The sequence below is a fragment of the Lepeophtheirus salmonis genome, chromosome 13, assembly GCF_016086655.4.
Source record: "Lepeophtheirus salmonis chromosome 13, UVic_Lsal_1.4, whole genome shotgun sequence".
In the NCBI taxonomy this organism is placed as follows: domain Eukaryota; kingdom Metazoa; phylum Arthropoda; class Copepoda; order Siphonostomatoida; family Caligidae; genus Lepeophtheirus; species Lepeophtheirus salmonis.
In genome coordinates this window covers 36,241,432-36,263,898 of record NC_052143.2, presented here as the reverse complement: position 1 = coordinate 36,263,898, position 22,467 = coordinate 36,241,432, and the positions used below count along the sequence as shown (strand labels likewise).

General features: G+C 30.1%; 1 protein-coding gene across 7 annotated transcripts in view; it reads left to right on the top strand.

Annotated features, from left to right (window-relative positions):
- Nucleotides 1–22,467, top strand: part of Crk (Crk proto-oncogene, adaptor protein) — a 111,368-nt gene that overhangs the window by 80,253 nt on the left and 8,648 nt on the right. For 4 of the 7 annotated variants that reach the window (XM_071892988.1, XM_071892985.1, XM_071892986.1 and 1 more), the window contains one exon: nt 13,895–13,972. The exons of the other annotated variants lie outside the window; for them this stretch is intronic. In XM_071892988.1, coding sequence (XP_071749089.1) covers nt 13,895–13,972 — 78 coding nt within the window. The remainder of the gene's footprint in view (nt 1–13,894; nt 13,973–22,467) is intronic. 7 annotated transcript variants of the gene reach the window in all.

Here is a 22,467-nt window from a genome sequence, read left to right as displayed (position 1 = left end):
CTATCCACTTTTTTATAGCTTTCTGGACAGTTTGTTGTAAAAATCCGAGATCTCTTGCAAAGGGTTTCATGGACTTGAGTAGATTACCCTGGGCTGTCTTCTTCCAGGCTACGTTTTTGCCTTTTTGACAGAACCTTTCTTCCTCTAACGTTTCGGACTTACTGACGCCTTTGACGGTGACAAAAGTAGACGCCAACTGCTTACATTGCGTGAATTGATATTCGCCAATTACGTTCAAGTGTCATTAAATATATATGCTTCAATATATCAGAATATTAATTCATTTGAAGCACTCAACCTTCACTAATTATTGAAATAGTACGTGTTCAGATTTTAATGGATCACCGGTATAAGGGTAAGTCCTGGTTATACTAGCTAAGAGTAGAATTGAGGATCAATATTGAAGTAATTCCTGCATATATCTTTGTTCGATACGGAGAGGGATTTATGTTTAGTATAATTTCTATTTATTGTAGAGATCAATCATGGTTGCAGCATTTGTGCATTGCTTAAATTAGAGGTCAAATCAGTTTTATTCGGATTTACATTTATTTCTTTTCTCTCAAAGCTGTTCACAGGTAATCTCTTGAATCATCATAAAAATTAAGCATCTCTCTTCCAAAAAATACATCAAATTGTATAGGTTTTTTTTAACATTAAATTAATGGTCATATTTTAAACAACTATAATTTCCACCATCTATGAGGATATTTTAAATTATTCCTGGTAATATGTATTTTGAAATCCTGCATCAGTAGTTAGTCCTAGTTTTTTTTTTTTTTTTTAAATACGTATTTGATATTTTATATGCTATCTAGAAAATGTAATAATTGTTATCATTCATATTTGGGTTCTAATGAAAGAGCAGATTATTTTAACAGACGTCAATGATTGTATTATAAACCGAAAGTGACGTCATAACAGAAACATATGGTAGTTGATAGTGTTGAAACTTGGTCATAAAACCAAATTTTTTGGGGTTCGGTCTTAAGTGATTTTTTCTAGAGAAATTTGGACCAATTTTTCGGTACAGATCAATGGGACCGACTTTTTTTTTTTTTTTTTTTCTAGATCAACTGTCAATCATTTTTTTTTTAAACTCAAAAATACACGATAAGTTCCAGAACAAATTCTGTATACATATGAGAGACGTTGGATTAAAATTAATCCGAGCCATCTCTATTTAAAATTTGTATAACGTCATTGTACTTGAAAAAACATATAATGTCATGTTATAAATAATTTATCAGTAAAATTAGTCTAGACTGATTATTTTGGGATCGAACTAAACCTAATTTTTCCTTTGGACTGATCTAGATATATTTATAAATAGAATGTACAAATTTCCCCCAAAAATTTCATATATAGTAATTGCTTTTGAAACGAAATAATTATATAGATTACAACTTGATGTCAATCAAAAAAAGTGATATTTTAATTAAATCAATTATGTTTTGGATAGAAAAGTGATTACAGACAGTAGGAAAAATATTGAAACTTTCCAAACGGAATTGAGAATTAATTTATTAGCTACACAATGTAAATGTGAATTTATATTGTGTAGCTAATAACATATTTTTGTATTGCATATAAGGGATCTGAGATATAATATTTTTGATAGAGGCTAAAGGTCTGTTATGACTTTGCAAATAGTTCACAATTTTCTTACAATCAAAAACACACATGGGTGTTTATTCTTCTAAGATTTGATTGTTCATGCCTCTCCCAAAATGGGAGACTTTCCATAAAGCTCACGTCACTTAAGAATGATATAAATGTTGTAAATATTATTTCTTCTAAATTTTAGCCAGACGTGTGAGCCATTAAATCTTTCTTTTCTATTCATTTATTTCGAAAATGACTGACAGTAATTGAAATTTATCATATAAAATATTTGTTACAACATATTTTAGGGGCGTCCGTTGGATTATATAAATATTTTTTTTTTAGGGGGGGGGGATACTTGCTTTTTGGAACTTTAAAAAAAAAAAAAATACCAAAAGTGTAAAATTTAACAATTCACAAAAAAATAATTCTTTTCGGAAAAAATTCAAAAATCCACAGTATATAAAAAATTTTATTTTCGTGAAAAAATAATTTAAAAATTAAATTTTAATTTTTTCCAAAAAAAATTCAAAAATCTACATCTAATTACAAAAAATTAAATTAAATTTTTAAAAAAATCCAAAATCCACAGCTATTCTCATAAGATTAATTTTTTTGGAATTTTTTTTTTAAATCTACAGCTGTAAACAAAAATTAAATTTTTAGGGAAAAAAATTCAAAAATTGACAGCTGTTGAAAAAAAAATCAAAAATCCATAGCTGTATACAAAAAATTAAACTTCTTGAAAAAAAAAATCGAAAATCCACAGTTGTTCAAAAGAAATTAAATTTTTTGGACAAAAGTTTCAAATGTCCATAGCTATTCAGAGAAAAATTTTTTGAAAAAAAAAAAAAAAAAAAAAATTGTTGTAAAAACCAAAAATCCCTTAATTTGAGGAGGGCCTCAGACCATGCACCCCCACTTCCTGCAGACACCCCTATTTTCACACCTAATAATTCCGTACCTTTTTATGAAATCCGCAAGGGATTAACTACCTAAAGAATATGTATTTGTCAGGCTCACATTTGTTGTTTTTTAATTTACAAATGCTGGGAGGGAGGGATAAGGTCGATGATAAATCACCAACAAAAACGGGGGTTATTTATTTACTGTTTTGACTCATGAAGCAGTAGAATATTGTACCTCCTCTAAGAAAAAAAGTTCTAGTGTATTAGATTTACTTGTATCTATGATAATAATATTCATCAGTTTATATTTGTGAAACTTCATAACACTTGATGCTGAGTCAAGAAAATTTTCTATTAGTTTACTTATTGTGGAAAAAGAAAAATTATTATTAAATTAAAAAACCGTCAAGTGCTTTTTTTTTCTTTTTTTCTTTACATTTTCTAATAAATTTTTTGCATATAAATTTAGCGAATGCTTTTTCAGAAAAGGATTTAAGAGTGAATCAAAGTACTGCTTTCTAGGTTAGTATTAGTGATGAGACTCAGTCCGAGTTTGAATTATTTTAAGGTTTGGTCTGAAGGGATTTTTCAAGACCGTTTTACCGAATTTTAAGCCGATAAATAGGCTGTTTTTTTAAGTCAAAAAATAACTCATATTTTGTCCTTTCTAATAAATATACCAGGTCAACCGTCATCTCTAATATTCAAACTTTGAGAGGTTAAGAGTAATTATATTACAATTTTCCTATGAGCAATGTTGTAGAACACATAATTACCTATCGATTGCTAAGAAAAAAAAACGATTTTTTTTGTGGTTATACATAATTTGACTACTGACTGAACATGAACAAATTAGTTGAGTCTTACTAAAAAAAATTAACGGTCTCAGACTGGTGAAGGAGTTCCAAACCGACTAGCGGTGTACCGGTACTATATTGGTACTGCTCTTCGGACCCTTTTAAAACGGTTGATATAATATATCTTGCAGGTTAGGAGGCTGGCACTCTCGCAAACCCCACATATCCCTCCAACCCAAACCAAAATAACGACATTTTTGTTTCTAAAAGTATCGAAATACCCTAATCGCAGTGCTCTAATCTGGTTTTTTATTTGGGAGGGATCTGACTGGAGTAACCATTAATAGACTGATAGATACTGGGCCGTGCAGAATTATTTAACAATTTTTGTTCAGAACATATTGCGGACAATAATTACATTTCGAATGACTTGAGAAACAATTTATTCATACATTTTTAGAATAATAAAATAGTTTGTGATCAAATTTAATCAATGTAGCCACCATTTGACTCAATGACACTGGTCAGGCGACGTCTGAAGCTGCCACAGACTTGCTGGATGTAATCGGCGTCCATGGAGGCCCAGGCCTTGTTGACAGCAGCCTTTAAGGCATTTATGTTCTTGTGTCGTTTTTTGCAGGCCTTGGTCTCCACGTGCGCCTAGATCGAGAAGTCCAGTGGGTTCAAATCTGGGCTCTGAGGGGGTCAGTAGTCCTTGGGCCAAAAGTTCATGTTGTCCTTGAGCCACTCCTGAGCTTTCTTGGAAGCGTGGGCGAGTGCTCCATCTTGTTGAAACCCCCAAGGAGAGTTGCCGACTATGGATTTGATCCACGGAAGGACCTTGGACGCCAGAATCTTTACATAATCCTCCGCTGTTAATCTGTAGCCAGTGGGGAACCATACCAGCTTCATGGCCTTCCCATTGGAGGCCACGAGACCCAACATCATCACCAAAGCAGGGTGCTTTGTTGTTGCCACATAGCGGTGCTTATCTTGCACATCTCCAAAGCTCACAACACGGTCATTTTGCCTGTTGAAAACAGGATCGACCGTAAAAGTTTTCTCATCTGGAAAAATGATGATGCGTCCAGATGAGCTCTTGATATCATTTAAGATTTTCTTGGCATGCTCAAGTCTGACTTTTCGCTGACATTCAGTTAGCAGAGGACGTTCAGTACTCCTTAGGGACTTTCCTCAGCCCTTTTCAATGCCCTTGAAACAGTTGATCTCCACGTTCCCATCTTTCTGGCCATGTCAGCAATGGACCTGTTGGGAGCCCTCTTGAACACTGCCTTTACTTGCCTTGTTGAGACAGTGGGCTTCCTGCCAGCCCCAGGGGAATGCTTGAGATCCCCCCCAGCCTCCAATCACTTGGAAACGTTGTAAATTGTCTTCAACAAGGCCCCAACCTGTTCCTTAATGTTGTTATGAGGCACTCCCGCTCGGAAGAGGGCTACAATTTCGATCCTCTTTGTTTCCTGATTGGACATGGTCTCACGTGTGGAATTTGTTACGCTCTCACAGGAAGGATTTTTGTTTATTTTAGCAGTAAAATCAGATTGGTTGCCACAAAACCTCTTAAAAAGTATATTTACATCATCGGTAAATAATTTTGCACGGCCCGGTATTAATATTGGGAAAAAATATTTGGGACCTTTGACCCCCTTGTAATTACGATCCTGTACCTACATTGATACCGGAACTAGTAGAAAAAATTGTCTTTGTGACAAAACTAGATTAATTTTTAGTTTGGTGAGACATCCAAAATAAAGTTTGCTCTTAATTAGTGTTTGTTAAGTTAGCCATACATAGAAGGCCATCAGTTTTTTTGTTTTTTTTTTTTTTTTTTTTTTTTTGTTGGTTTATCATTCCTTCATTAGTTTTTTATTAATAGTAGAGTATAAATTGCAATGCTATTGTTTCTTTAAATAATATGGAGTTGTCCTTATATTGTTTGCATATTGTTGCATATTTGTGAAGGGGATAATTAAGCTGGAACTTAATTAATAAAGACCCAAGATGCATATTGTAGGCAATGATTATAAAATATGTCCTGAGGGTATTATAAAGAGACGTGTTTTTGATATCTCACAAATGAAGGTTTTTGTTTCTTTTAAGAGGAATGCGTATATCAAACAACGGTTTTTAAAATGTTTAATGTCTCAAAATGCTGAGAACAGCAAAATCCAAAACTGTTCCTTTTGATAATGTGAAGAAAAAATATAAATATTCAAATAAACCATTTCAAATAATCATCATGTATAACACTACATATAGGGGATAAAAGTAGAAGAAAAGTCGACAGCTGTTAAAGAACTACTGTATTTTTAAATTTTCTTGTTGATGGGTTAACATCACACTCTGAGGTATTGATATATGGGGGCTCAAGGTTGATATTTTGACTATGTAAAATGGACAAATTTCCAATACGTCTTGATTAAACTCCATCAAACGGTTTACGAATAACTTTTGAATGAATACCAACATTAAAAAGTGATATTATAATTAAATCAAAGTAAAATGTACTGACAATCCCTGTGAAATGTCTAAATTTGTACAACTACATATCTTTCTTTTTTTTATCCATTAAGGACGAGAAAATTAGAGAAAATATCATATTCCTTACATTTGAACAGATAATTGATTGTCAATGCTATGGAAAAACGAATATCTAATGAGGTATTCATTAGTGGTGAGACTCGGTGAAGCACCGACTTTTTTTTAGGTTCGGTCTTAAGTTATTTTTTTACAAATCGATTTGGACCGATTTTTTATTCGGTTGGTCTGAGACAGTGGACCAAATTATTTTCGGTCACATATATTATGAGAGACCAATTTTTTTTTTCTAGATCAACCGTCATTGATTTTTTTTTTTTTAATCTCAAAAGTACAGGATATTTTTTAGAACCAATACTATACATATACATAGAACGATAAAATTGTCTCCCTAGAAAAGGAAGATACTTCTAACTTGATCATCCATCTCAAGAGATGCTCGAATTCAGAATTCTATATTCCAAGACAGACGTCGAGGTTAAAATTCATCCAAGCTATCTCTGTTTAACCTTCGTATGACGAAGTTTGTACTTGAAAATACATATGATGTCATGTTATAAACAGTTTATCTATTAAATCCGTCTTTTGGGACTAAACTAGACGAAAGTTTTTCCTTTTCACCGATCCAGACCGAATTTTTCCTTTGTACCGATCTATACCAATTTTTTCTACAAGCCTGATCCAGACCAAGCGATTTTGCTATACCAAATTAGTTCGGTCCAACAAAAAACATAACGTGCTCAGACCAGTCTAGGATTTCGATACCGAAACCCAACACAAGTATATATATATATTTTTGAAATATTAGTGTCTGATATATAAAAAAAAACTTTGCAAAAGTGGGATACTCTTTTCATAAACATTAAAGTTTAATTTATTTTGCATATTTATTTAACTTTCAAATACAATAGATCCCTATTTTCCTTAATATTAAAGAATTTTTTTTGTTGTGTTATAATACTTAATTGTTTTGCCTCCTAAAATGGCCGACATCAACCATGCTGACGTTACATGAAAACGCTCTATTGGAAGATTGACGTAGACATATTAATATCTACAATATCATTTTTTGTACCTTTGTTTCATATAAATAATATAAGAGAAATTTCTTATGATCATTACTGATAGCCTGGAGTATCCTTGATATGTATTAAATATATGGGTTCTTTGTTCTATTATTTATATGTATATATAATCCTTTTGTTAATAAATAAATGATTTATTAGAAGTTAAATAATAAAATAGCAAAACGGACCTTTATATAAAGTAATCTCTCTCATATGCTTTAAAAATATATTAACAGAGACGTCCGCGGGGAAATATATTAAGGAGGGGGGAATCATATATTAAATTTTTTGGAGAAAAAAATCGCGAATTAAAAAATATGTCAATTATTTAATCAACAGATATTCCCATTTTTTTTTTTCAAAAAATTGAAAAAATTAATTTCTTGAGAAAAAAATTGCAAATAAATTAATTTGGCAAATTAAATTTGAGAAATTAAATTTTTTGTAATAAAAATTATTAATTTATATGTTAAATATTAAAAATACAACTATTCACAAAAAATCAAATTTTTTCAAAAAATATTTGAACAATTAAATTTTTCGGGGAAGAAATTAAATATCATATTTTAAATTTAAAAAAAAAATTTGCAAAATTAAATTTCATATATTAAATTTTTCAAACAATTTAATATATGAAATTTTCCCAAAAATAAAAATTGAATCATTAAATTTCTTGAAAATAAATTCGAAAAATTTAAATTTTTTGTAATTTTTTATGAAAAATTATACTGTATTTATTAAATTTTTTTGCGAAAAAAAAACAATTTAATCATTATATTTTCTTAAAATAATTGCGAAATTAAAATTTTTCCGAAAATTAAATTTTATTTCAAATAATTAAAAGTGGAAAAAGCAAAAAAGTCCTTAATTTACATTTAAATTTACAGCCCCTCTAGCCCACTCGCTACGGACGCCACCGATTAATCACGCACATTTTTGCAAACTAATTGCATGCATTTGACCCTTACTTTGGGTGGATCCTCACTCCTCATTTGCATAAATTAAACCAAGGAACTCACCTCCCTTAAAATTGCTATCAGTCAACATTTTATTTGTTTTGTTAAAAAGACGAAGAACCCAAAACGGGTTCTCAGTAGTTATGGTCATTTACTATGTCTGTAATAGTGATAATTATGTTGTTGTTTTTTTCAGCAATAACTGGCTCTGTTTATCTTTATATGACTATCTATTACCCTGTTACGTATTTACTTGCTTCTTACAAACAACATAAATATTATTTCGTCAGATCCAAACCCAATTTTTTTAAGGAGTGTCATTTTCTAGATTGTACCTACGATATAAAATATTTCTTGGGTGTTCATTACTCATGGATGTGCTTGAATATGTTAAAGTAATGCGATAACAACACAATTGTTGCTTTTTTTTCTTCAACCTACTCTTTTTTTGGGGTAGACTAAATCCTAGGTAAGAGCTCAATTATTTCAGGCAAGATTTGAAGCTTCATTTAGATGTTATCTGACGAGACACTTGTCTCTGTTTGGTCTAGTTTGCTTGAGATATTTGCATATTAAATGTTTCGGGGGATTTAGATCATTTTTCATGTTCGTTTCCCATTATAACTACTAAGAGCGAGTTCATTTCAGGTATTTTTTTGTTTTTTTTAAAAAAAAAACAACAATGTAAGATAAAGTCAATTAAATTGTTTTTAGAAGGTTCCTTATAAGAACTTTATTAAACCCTTTGCAGGGGTGTAGCCACCTCCCCAAATTAAGGAATGTTTGCTTTAAACTAAAAAAAAAATGGCAATTATTTTTTTGAATTTTTTCATCAAAAAATTTTCTATTTGGACTTTTTCATCAAAAAATTTTATATTTCAATTTTTTCTCCAAAAAAAAGTAATATTTGAAGTATAATTTTTGAAATGTTTTTCCAAAAAATTTAATTTTCAGAGAACAACTTTAGATTTTTGAAATTTTTGATTTTTAATATTTAAATTTCTTTCCAAAAAATGTATTTTTTTGTGAATGGCTATGGATTTTTTATATATAATAAATTTAATTCTTCAAATTTCTTGCCAAAAAAATAAAAAAAAAATGTTTCTAAAAATTCCAAAAACCAAGCACCCTCCCCTAAAAAAAAGAAGAATCAATAAATATTATCCTGAGGAAGCCCCGGCTGTGTGGTCATTTTGTGCAATCTTAAATTCAAATCAACAAATATCATTTTTTCAACTTCATAGGAAGCTTTCTCATCTGTCAAACAAATTCCCAATTTATCAATAAATCAGTTATTTCGCATCCTGATTCTCATGTACGATCTTAATAGGATTTAAGGCCTAGAGTTTTACCAAATGTTTATAAAAGATGACTAATTTGGCAATAACAAGCAAGAATTTAAACAAAATAACTGAGTTTTTGAGTTTTGCATGGATTTGAGTTCGTTTTAGAACAATATTATACCAAGTATTAAATTCAATCAAGTTCTTTTTTTTTTGAGAATTTCCACATCCTTTTTTATTCATCAACTCTTTTTTTATTTTTAATGAGAGAGGTCTGTAGTTTTATAATGTCTTTTTGAGTGGTCCTATAATTTTTACTTTTCATTACTCAAATGTTTGCATTTGTTTTGATTATTTGAGTTCAAGTAAAGTTGAATTTAAAAAAAAATATATATTGGACATGTTTGACTAATTCTCAGAAAATATTCAACTTTTGTAAAGTCTAGTTTTTTTTGTTGCTTTTTTAGTTTGATTAATACTTTAATTCATCAGTATTAAAAAAAATATTTGTTTTTTTAATAGCTGGAATTTTTACTATTAATTTTTGCATTTGTTGCCTGTCGACAAAAAAACACAATCTCGAATTACTTTTCTCAATGTAAATTATGGGTAACATTTGTATTCTTCGAATAAATATCATCAATTTTCATCAGCCGATTTTAATAATTAACCCTTGTTATGTGCTGCAAAATACCCTTAAATTAGCCAAAATTGATTGTCACAATTAAAGAATGAAAAATTGACATATTTTGTTTGAAAGGCCATATCGGGGCCTATAAAAGTCTCTTAAATCATATAAAGGTTATATATTGCAATTAAAATGATTGGGTATCTTAACTCTTCCCACAAATATGAATACAATGCCTATAATTGATACAAAAATGACTATGAAATATTGACTTGTACTCGTATTTATAGGAGTATATGAAATAAAAAAATACAATTGGATTTTCTCTTTCTTTTTGTTCAAGATTGTTTGTATATTGACGCGCCATATTTGTGAATATAATTTAGCTCCTTGCCTAAAACGTGTCTTCCAACATTTGTTGCACCTCGACCTATGTATAAATATTATATAGGGATCTGTGAATATTGATTGATTTATTTATGCACGCACGTAGATGACATGATTTACTTCTTATAAAATATTTCAAGTCATATGTGCCACTTGTTTCAATAACATCTGTTGTTGTACTATGTGAAGTAATGAATGCATGAACAAAATCCGTATGTATACAATATATCATTTATAACTCAGTCTTAGTTTAAACTTTCCTTTTTCTATTAAATATTCATTAGTAATTTTTTATAAGGAGATCTGAGATGACAAGTAGGTCTAAGCTACATACTTCATCTGAAACATAATGCTTTGTTTTTTTGTTATAAAAGACCCGTAGTAATTTTTTTAGTCGATCCACTTATATTATTTTCATTTATTAACTAGTCACGCAACTGATTCTCGACTCTCACTAAGTGATTCTTTTTTTGCATGTATATATTTATATGTAAAATATGATATTTGTAAATCAAATATTAGTTGGAAACTCGTTTTGAGTTGGGTAATTTTTTTTATAAATTTGAATCAATATTTCGGTCCCATTCGTAGACCAAATCAAATCGTTGTTCAATCGTTGACCAATTTTTTCGTCTCAATCTATGGACTGATTTTCTTTCCTACCCTGACTTAGGAGTTGTAGAAATATGATTTATGAAACACACATGACATCATCAACAATTCATCTATAAAAATCAAAAATCCTTAGCTATTCACGGAAAATTAAATTTTTATAAAAAAAAATTTAAAAATTTAATTTTTGATAAAAAAATTCAAAAATCTGCCGTTGTTCCCAAAAAATTAAATTAAAATTATTAATTTCTCTGGAAAAATAATTTAAAAAATTAACTTTTTTAGTAAAAAAGAAAAACTCCTTAATTGGAGGGGGGGCAGTCTACAGCCCCTGCACCCAAAGTGTAAGTTCTTGTTGTACTCAGAAGTAGAATTTAGAATCGACACCGGAGTAATTCCTACCTATATCATTGCAGATACGTGTCCCAATTAGTGTTCATTCCATTCTTCTCATAGCTGGTTACATCTAATTTGATAAAACGTTATGAGAGCTAAGTTGATCTCCTCTAAAATATTCTTCAAATTGTAAGGATTACCATGTTGATTTTCGGGTTCTTTTTTTTTTTAGTATAGCATATTTTCTACAACTGTAATCATAGTCATGAAATTGAAGTGAGATTGATGTGACATATAATTAATTAATTTATTCCTTTAAGCGGTGACGTGTGTCAACTACATACATATCCCTGGCAATCAATACTATACAATTATCTCTATAAAATAGAAATAGCCATTTATATTTTCAAGTTACACGTAAAAACATACTGTAAAAATAGTACGAATATGTATTATGTAATTACCTAAGAGACTCTGAAACGTGGGTGAGGCTCTTCGTAATCATCAAGGTGGCAGATTAAATACTTCAACTTCTTTTAATATTGTAAAATATTAAAATAAGTCGATTATGTATTATATAGGTACCTACTAAGTTTTCTCTCCCGGGATCTCTTGGGGTTTTACACCTGCCGGAATTCCCCGGGAAATCATGCATTTAGTTATATAAGCTTTATTTAATATTTATAACAATAAGTGCATACCGAGTTGACTTGTAGCCTTCGGGTGTGGATGTGTATTTCACAATTATACAACCCCCTCAGTTCCATCAAAAATTAGCTCTTTTATCAAGTACTATTTACAGAGATGCCCGGCAGTTTTTTACAGATGTAAAGTTGTTGTTTTTTTACAAGTCTATAAAAAAACTACCCGTGCATTATTTGTAATAATCAGTTATTCTAATCGGAAGCATTTTGGAGATGTTGAAAAACAAAAAAAAAAACAGAATTAACATAGTAAGCCTGACAACGTTTCATTAGATAACAGTTGTAACGAGGGGGTGGGGAAAAAGGAAATAAACAAGGCCATTTGCAAGAATTACTCCGATGTCGATCATGAATTCTCAAGTCCAACAAGGACTTACAATTATAACTCTGCATCGAATCCTCTGGGTTACTCTGATTGTCTTTTATGAGCTCGTGTAAATGTTCAATCCGTTTTCGTATATCAATATATTAAATATGAACGTGTGAGTGGATGTGTCCGGCAATCACGCCCAAACCAATGCATGGATTTTGTTGAATTTTTTTATGTAGGTTCTTAAAGCTCAAGAGCTGGTTCTGCGAACAATTTTTTTTTCCTCCAAGGCCATGATGGCTTGAAAATAGCATTTTTCTAAAAACAAATTTTTGATTAACAAACAATTACTGTATATAAATCAAAAAATAAAGGCCGTAAAATTATTCTCTCTGCTTAAAGTATGTATCTTTACACACATAAAAAAAAGGAAAAGAAAAGAAAATAGGACAAAGGATTTATGATAATAATATGGAAGTTGCGCGAACAACAGTTCAACTTGAATATGTTTTATTCTCTAAACCTCCTTGGAAATAAAGTAAGTGTTCTAAGGTACATAACAAAATACAGCGACAATAATTCTTTATTTTTTCTTTTATATGGAGCAGAAGATTTCAGAATTAAATTGTAATTTCTTAGTGACCAGGCAAAGCCGGACAAACCTACTCTTATATCAATAATATGTTCAATGTAGTAGAAAATAACTCTAAGGGAATTTAGTCATAATGAGAGGAATATTGGAAACGAAAATTCATTCTTCGGTTTGCCAACTCCATAAAAACGGGCGAGCTAAAACATTCACCCGATTTTCATTAAAACTAATAATGATACAAATATCCAAAAATATATTATTCACTATTCTAAAATTTGGGATCCCTCTCAAATACAATTCCCCGGGAAATGAGACACCCTAGTACCTACATAGTGTTTTTAGCATGAGTAAGGAATAATTTCAAACTTATGAATAAGATTAATTTGATTTTTTTTTTACATGGTTCTCCTACTCAATTCACGAAAATAGAGTATGTGGTTTAAAAAAATCATAATTAAATCATTTCAAGAAAATGAATCATGAATAAGTACAATTGTCGAGTTATATAACTTAACATCATTTATAGGTACTTATTTGAAAAATTCCCCCTTCTTTTAGGTCAGGTCTTATTTTGCTGAATCTTTCACATTGTTTGACACCAAATATATCCTAAATTATAACCGTACGCTAACATTGGGTTGAACAAGATCAATAGAGTACACAGCTTCAGGGGCTTCTGCAGGATAATATTGGGGGGGTCTTCGTCAACATTCTCGTTCGTCCTTTTACTTATTGAATAGTCTTTTATTTGATTGAATTTGATGTAAATCTATATAATCATTACCAGACAAACAAATATTTTCCAATGTTTGCTTGTTTACAACTTCTAATTAGATATATTTCCCTGATTTCTCATTTTATTGAGAATATACAGACACATGATATCACGCATTACCTTATTTAAAATCTTATTTACTGGCAAAGCCATAATTAACGATCCATTATAATTAATCCTAATTCTTCTTCGAGACATGTTTTCTTAAATATATAGTTCATTTTACTGAACATAAGGGAAACTTATTTTGAATTGTATATTTATTTCTTGATATGTTTTAAACTAACTACACCTAAATACAAATTCGAGAAGCCTGCCATCACGTACATGCTTGTATCTTTAATTTTAAATTATAATACTTATGTTTATTGTTTGTAGCAATATGACCATTGAGAATAGTCGGAACATTGCTCCCCATGTGATACGTGACGGACCAAAATATCTTTCAAATCAAAGGTAGTATGCGTTGTGAGAATATATGAACAATATTTTTATATAATAATTATGAGTCAATGCTTAAACAATGCTTGTTATTGATTGTGTGGTTTGATACTTGATATAGCTCACATTTGAAATAATATGAATTGAAATTACATTCGAAATGGAGCTTAAAAAATCAATGCTAAGTGACAGCTCATTTAAGAAAATGGTACATACCAACAAGTTCAATTGATTCCATGCTTTATGACGTCATATGTATTTGAAATGAGCAAATGTGAGATGATGTATTATAAAGCTACTTTAAGGATCATTGTTATACTTAAATAACATTATAAAATCATGTAAGACCCGAGTTATAAAAATACTATTTGTCAGACCGAATTTTGATGTATGAATACTTATATCAGATATTGAACCTCTCAACTTTTGGAAAATTAGTAAAATTATATTAACCTATATTTATATTGGGTATGAGCGTTGTTTACTTTTATTCATTTGTAAGCAAATCGTCAGAGAGTCTTGTGGCAAACTAATACAACTCCCTAAATTATAATATTATTTAATGAAAAATAACATGTACCTATGTTTGTTACATATGGCACTGTCAATATCCTTCTACGCCATTTTTTAACATCAAGCTACAGACTATCACAACACCTTCTGAATAACAGGGGCGGCCGCAGGGAGTGGGCTGCAGCCCCCTTCCCCCAAATATCAAAATTTAGAGAAAAAAAATTTAATATTTGAATTTTTATTTTTCAAAGAAGTTAATATTTGAATTTTTATTTCCCAAAAAATTTAATATTTGTAATTTAATTTTTAAAATTTTTTTCTCCAAAAAACGTAATATTTTATTTATTTATTTTTTTAAATTTAATTTTCATAACTATGGATTTTTAAATAACTGTAATATTTTAAATTTTTTGTGAATATTTATAAATTTTTTGGAAAAATAGTTTAAAAAAATTTTTTTTTTAACTTTTTGGGAATACCTATGGATTTTTAGATATTTTCACAAAAAATGTAATATTTGAAAGAAAATAATTTTTTGAGGAAAGCTTTGGATTGTTGAAATTAAAAAAAATAAAAAATATTTGAAATTTTTTTGAATTTTATTTTCTTTTTCAAAAAAATTTCCTTATTTTGTCAATGGCTTTTGATCTTTGTATTTTTTTTTCCTAAAACTTTAATTTCATTTATTTAAATTTTATATTTGAAATTTCCTTTTTCAAATATTTTTTTCTAAAAATTTTATTTTTGGATTTTAAACTCCAAAAATCAAGTCCCTCCCAAAATATAATCCTTTGGACACCCCTGAATAATGTAATTTTTTTAGTTTATTCATTCCTTCTCGTTACTAAATATTTGTACTCAAAATATTTGATTGGAAATAGGGGTCTGTAATTATGATTAATTAACCATTTAAAATTGTTTATGATATCAATTATAGATACTTAAATGTCCATATAATTGAACCTTTGAACGTAATAAATGATTAAATAATCTGAGCAATATTCTTAATGAATTATCCATTCATCTTGTGATAGTTGGCAAAGTGTATATATGTATCCTTTGGCTTCTATTATTTAATTAGAACTGTAGTCATTACTAAGGGTACAATTTTAGTGAATAGATTACATAGGTCAAGGAATACTCTACCCATGGAAAACACATTCTTTTTTTCTTGACCAACTGAGGGGGATTTTTTTAGTAGCATATATATGAAAAGAAAAAGTGAATTGATTTAAACAATTGTCTAATGAATGTCTAAATCAATTAATATATATATTTTTTAGCTGATCTATTTAGTTCATGTCATCAAAATAATATTCTTTTTTTTTTTAATAAAAAAAAGTTTTACTTTTGTCTATTTATAATAACATCAACTTTTGCGTTGTTCCATTAAATAAATCAGGGCGGTATTTCATTATGTGACCTTGGGATACAATTGGGTATTCAGTGAGTTCATACAAATTTGACTGAATTTAGTGGAATTTCTATTCTTTTGTAAATCAAAAATTAAAAAAAAATCGTGATTTTTCTCAACCTTTTATTTTTTTATAGTCTTGAGGAGAGAATGTCCAGGTATTGAGTGAGTTGCAACGTGTGTAAAAACGGAGGGTAGCACCAGGGGTTTTATGGCGTTATCTTTTATATTATCAAAGCAAAATGTGTATGTTAGTCGACGCCTAATAACTCCAAACAAGTTTGGGTACTACCGCTAGTTTATTCCTTAAGCCATACATTAAACGATTGTGTTAATTCAATTATCTCTCATTTCATAGCTAGTTAGAAAAAATAGCTTAAAATTCTTTAAAAAAAGAGAGCACGTTTTATTTATAGAATAAGTATTCCTCGAATATCTACACATTCTTTTTCTTAACCGTCATGAAATTAAATAATGAATGTAGGTTTTTATTTATTTATTTCTAAATCGCTATTCGTGACATTTGATTCCATTAAGACTTTTTAATAATTATTTAAATCATACATAGAATATGGAATAATCTTGTGGGGATTCACATACAAGAAAATTTAATTAAAATTAAGATTATCTCATAAACGTGCGATACGAAGCATTACAATCTCAAACAAGGGACTTGGAAAGAAATCCCACAATACCTATGTCTATATGTAGATTAATTTTTTGAACCTTGATCCATGGATTTTTCTCTATTCTTCTTCACGTCAAAATACTTATATATAAATTTTTACATGACTTGTTCTTACCAATGAAAATGAAATCAAAACGGAAGATGTCCATTAAAAAAATGACTGATTTTCTCCCAATAACACCTTTTAAATTTGTATTTTAATCTTAGGAACAAAAATATGTTTTCAACACTTTTTGGATGAGTCAATACGTTTGCAACACTGGAAGGTCGTAACTGAGCAAATCAAACTTTTGGTTGTTTAACAATCTATCTTTTATGCATCCATGAAGTTTTTGGAGCAGACAAAAAATTGTCATACTTCTCAAATCCATGATTTCAAGACTCATATATCAAACATGATATGTATAGTTACATTGGGGTCAAAAGAGTAACGAATTATTTCAGAAGGAGTAGTTGCTTATGTTTATCAAAGACCAATATTCTTTTGACTCTGTATTTGTTCAAGTTCAAATTAAGCACAATTATGGTTGGATAATATATTGATTACATATTATGTCTAAAAATGGACATTATTTCAAAATATACACAAATACTTAATTTGAATTAAAGCTTAACCGGTCTAGAGTTTGTGCTGTCATTAATTACTTTAATTTTTGGTTTAATATTATTTGAGTATTTTTTTCAAGGTAGGCGCATATTTAACCTTCCAAAAATACATTAACATGTTGTCATTATTTTTTTTTTTTATCCAGCACAAACATTAAAATAAAAACGCGTTTGATCTTAAATTGCAAGTCAAATATCCGAATATACCTACAATCTGCTATTAATGGCAATTATTTAACTATGACTGCAGCTATTTATATCTATTTTTTAGAGCGTTATCATTTGCATATCTATTTAAGCATAAAGGAGAACGGGGATTTTTTATTATTATAATGGACGTAGATTTTGAATGCCTTTTGTTTATATATAGTTTTAATTGGGGAGATGAGTAATGAGCGAACAAAACTCTATTGTGTTGTGATTCATATCGATACATTTGAGCATAATTATCTTTCCATCGAACTATTAACAGAGTGCTCAAAAAGGTGCACACTGTATCTTCTTTAATCGCAGTTTGATTCAAGGATTTTAAAATATAATAACATATTGTGATTACAAGGAAGATTTGTGTCAGAAAAGTGCTTCTATGAAACGAAAACTAATTCAGTGTTTGCTTCTTGAACATAAATTAACAATCATTTGATGTCAAACATCAGTGTATCTTACCTCAATAAGTTGATTATTTATTGCATATATTGTTTTTTGATGAGTTTAATTAAGTAATCCATGTATTCTAAATTAATTGAAAAATGCACTTGTTGTTTAAAGCATTCATGAAATAATTATCTCACAAATTGAGCACATCGTTATTTTTGTAGTATATCGCAACCTTTCTTCTAAAAAGAAATATAACAAAAGGCCTTAAATAAGTTAGTAATTTGCCAAGTCTTTCTAACTATGTAATTATGATTAAATAATTGTTGGTAATTTCTCACAGCTTAACAAGAACTAATTCGAATTAAACCAATCAACGTTCAGGAAACTAATTAGAAGAATCTCGCCAGCTGACAACAAAATACCATGTATATTTTTATGTTGGAGAAGTAACGTCCTCTGTGATATCCCATTAAATTTTATAACCGATATAAAGAAAATAACACGATTATAATTGCCTTAATTAAGACCTTGAACAATACTTCAAAAAAAAAAAAAAAAAAAAAAAAGCCTAAAAATAGCTGTAACGTTTTTTGTTTTGTTTTTCCTGTCTTTTTTTCTGAAGCAATCAATAGGACTGACTTACTGATATGTTAAAAATTACTATCTTCAATTTTAACATGTGCACGTTACGATTTTCTACTAATTGTAACTTGTTCATAAAGATTGTATGAGCTGCAATTCATTTGTCTTATAATGACATATTGAACTGTTGCAATGTCAACCATTTTAATTAACAACAATTAATTGATTTCATTTTGATTTATTTAAATTACTTACTTGAGGACATTTGAACTTTTTTAAAGTGCCACAGAGTACTTATCAATTAGTCATTGACATTAAATAGTCATAAAGTACACCATTAATAATATTACACATTCCATGGTACTTCAATAATTTCGTTATAGTTCACATAAATTATTTACTGAAAAAGCACCATCTCATTTTTTTGATTACAACTTCCATAATTTGATTATATACGCTTAATAATTAATGAGACATTTTTCCAAAGTACACAAAATTATACAATTTTATTATTTTCTTGTCTCATTCAGAATTTCTTTATTATGTGCTGTTAAAAGACACTATTAAATAATTAAGAATGTATCAATTTTGATAAATGTGATTCTCCATATTATTTGGTCATGTATTAACTGATATTTTATTAATATTTATAATATATTTTTTTAAAGAAATAGTTGGGGAGAAGGGGCGTCAACAGGATTATATTTTGGGGGTGAAGGTCTTGGTTTTTGGATTTTTTAAAAAAAAAAAATTGAAAAAATTCAAAAAAATAAAAATCCATAGCTATTCAAAGGAAATTAAATTTTTCTGGAAAAAATTAAAAAATTTTTATTAAATATTAAATTTTTTGAAGAAAAATTTAATATTTTAACCTTTTTAGTAAAAATCAAAAATTCCTTAATTTTGGGAAGGTAGGAACTGCAGTTCCTCCAGCCTACCCCCTGCAGACGCCCCTGGAGAGGTAATGACTATCTTCTCTAATTACAAAAAAATAACATCGTCTAGTGTTTTTACGACAGCTTGTTTATTTCACCAAGCCCATAGGATTAAAATATACGAGTCCAATTCGTGTCATTATTAAAGTGAGCATTTCAAAAATTAAATCATCAAGGCCAGGGATGTACAAGGGCCACTAATCAACGCTATGTTGGTATGGAGAGCCAGATGACATTAAAATATAATTTAAATAAATATGCATAAGCTTATCTAAATATTTTTAGGAGAAAGGTCTGTATAGAAAGCTATTGAAGGCTGGCGGTTACGCGTTCCTACTTTAAATGTAATTATAATGCTTTTTAAAAATAAGTAATGTAAAGCTTTTAGAGAATATAATCGTCGATACTTATTACTTAATAGCTCTATGGAAAAACCATATTTACACAATAATGGAATTTTAATTAAAGTACGTTATGTTTTTTGAAGTACACCTCTGGCTTGTCAACACAAATCAAGCTAGAATGTTTTTTCTCAAAATGGAGTGTGTGCTACATTTGTTGTATATCATCAAATTATTATGATTCACACTTTTGGAGGGCCTGTAAGTTGCAATGAGAGTGGTCAAAATTGATTTTCACAGTAGAATAATGAGAAAGGGATATAGCATATTTAAAAAGAGCCATATTGTGTTCAATATAAGTCTCTTAAATGAACTAAACTATAGCTATAATTATTAATTATCTTAACTCATCCCACAAATTTGAATAAAAACCCTATAATTGACTCAAATATGCTTATGAACTATTGGGCTGTATGTACGGGGTTGATCTTATCTAGCGGTACACATTTTATTATTTTCATTAACATAATGACATTGGTGCAAAATCACATAGGAGGACAGCTTGTCTCTGACTAGAGCAAACTGTGAGGGTTGGAAAGAGGAAAGAAAATTCTAAATTTTCTCAAGGCCAACAAAAATTCAAGCAAAGTTGTGCTCTTTTCAGATGAAAAAATGTTCACTGTTGAGGCCACTCTGAATAAACATAACAGCTGCTACATCACAACGGAACATCAAGACAATGTTATGTTTCAGCTTCAGTGAGACATGTCTTCAGAACCAAAAATCCAGCCGGAACCAGAGTCTTGGGCGTTGTGGAGACTGCACTCCAATTTTTGTGGAGAGGAAGGAGCGGCTCAATGTAGATGCTTACATCGCACTTCTGGATAAGAAAGTGCTCCCTTGCGCCAGAGAAAGTTCGGGGACAAATTTGTTTTCACTCAAGATGGAGCTCCGTGTCAATACACCCCTAACACCTAGTCCTTCCTGAGAGAAATTTTTGGGGACCTCAAAATGTGGCTGCCCTCCTCTCCAGACGAGAACCCTTGGACTACTCTATCTAGACAGGTCTGGAGGAGAGGGTATGTGGTACCCTCTCCCATGAGTGTCCGTTCTCTAGAGGCTTCCATCAAGAAGGAGTGGGCCAAGTCTGACTACATAGTCAAGGCCTGTAAGGGATTTTGGCCTCTTATTGAGACAGTTATTAGAGCTGCGGGCTCACATATTGAATAAAAGTTGTGCCGATCACTGTTGAGATGAGATGATTTTGTTAAATAAATGTCCTCACACAACCTCTTGTTGAAAATGTGTACCCTGTATACATAGGAAGTAAAAAAAATGGGATTTTCTCCTTCTCTTGATTTTTGTTAAAGATTGTTTTTATCTTGACGATCCATATCTATCTAAACAGTTTGAATGGGAGAAGAATGATTATTTATTGACATCTTGGATTTTTTTTTTTTTTTTGGGTGTTGCTACCAACAGTTATCTATTTACTCATTGAACAAACTGTGTTCATGTTAGTTACTCCACTCCCTTCTTTGAAAACAGCGTCGACCTCTCCTATGTTGGAATTAAATAATACCTACCTATAAAGTAGTTATAATCTTAACTATCAGTCCTTTTTCCTAAATATTACATAATCATTATTTCTCTGGGGTTGATCTATGAATATTTAGATATTGATTCGAATTCTCAGAGTAGACTAATTCTTACGTATTTAATCAATTACCAAATATTTAATGTCATAATAAAGAATGTCATTTTTATTTTAATGTGTGCATAAAAAGACAATTATTATCTGATACCCGCTGCAGATGTAGTCCTTTGTCATGGCGTCCAAGTGCTGGCTGAAAGTGGCATTGAGGACCACGGTGTTTGAATGGCAGACACTGCTTGCCTTTCCCTTGTCATGTACCCAAAAGGATGTAGGAGGAGGGGGGGGCAAAAGTGTCAAAAAATAGTTCAAAAAACTCAAAAGAGTCTTGCAACGGAGAAAATGGGTTTCTTTCATTGCTGGAGTAAAACATGGCCTCTCCACAATGACAAGGCTCCACTTTTTTATGGGTCTCTACACAGTATGGTGTGATACACCGAGATCGCTTCCATGGCCCTCCGGGTCCAGTTTGGCCTTTTTGACAAAGCCCTTTTTCCTCTCCAACGTTTTGGACTTCCTGGAGACGCCCAACCGCTTGGAGTGCGCCAATGGAAATTGGTCGATCACTTTCAAGTGTCATTTTCTCGACTTGTACGTAAGCTAAAGAGTCTAAGTTTGTTTTTGTTTTGGAACTAATTGCTTATGCTTTAATATATCGAAATATCAATTGATCTCAATCACTCAACCTTCATTAATTATTGAATTAGTAAGTGTTCAGATTTCGATGGAGCATCCTGTATATGTACATTGAGCATTTGAATAATTATGTGCATTATTATATGTTGATGGTATTCCAAAGTACATCTGTATTTTTATCTTATTTTTACTGGATTTTAAATACATTACATTTCCTTTATAATAACTTTTTTTTGACAGTTAAATTACACAAATTAATAAACAATCAATCATAAAACATGCTGCGTCGCACATTTGATTCCACTCACAGTACCCATTGCATTGCAATTTGCAATATATATCTTTATTTATTGCATTTTTATGTTTGCATTCATGTGGAATTTAGTCATATTCCCTTTATTTTCAAACTTCATTTGAAGCCTTTCAAACATATTATCGAACTTTTATCCTAAGAAGGACCAGACTCTACAGATTTTTTGGAGGAGACTGATAGTTATATTGATTTTCGGTGAGTAAAAGTATTAAACTAATCGTAAAATTTATT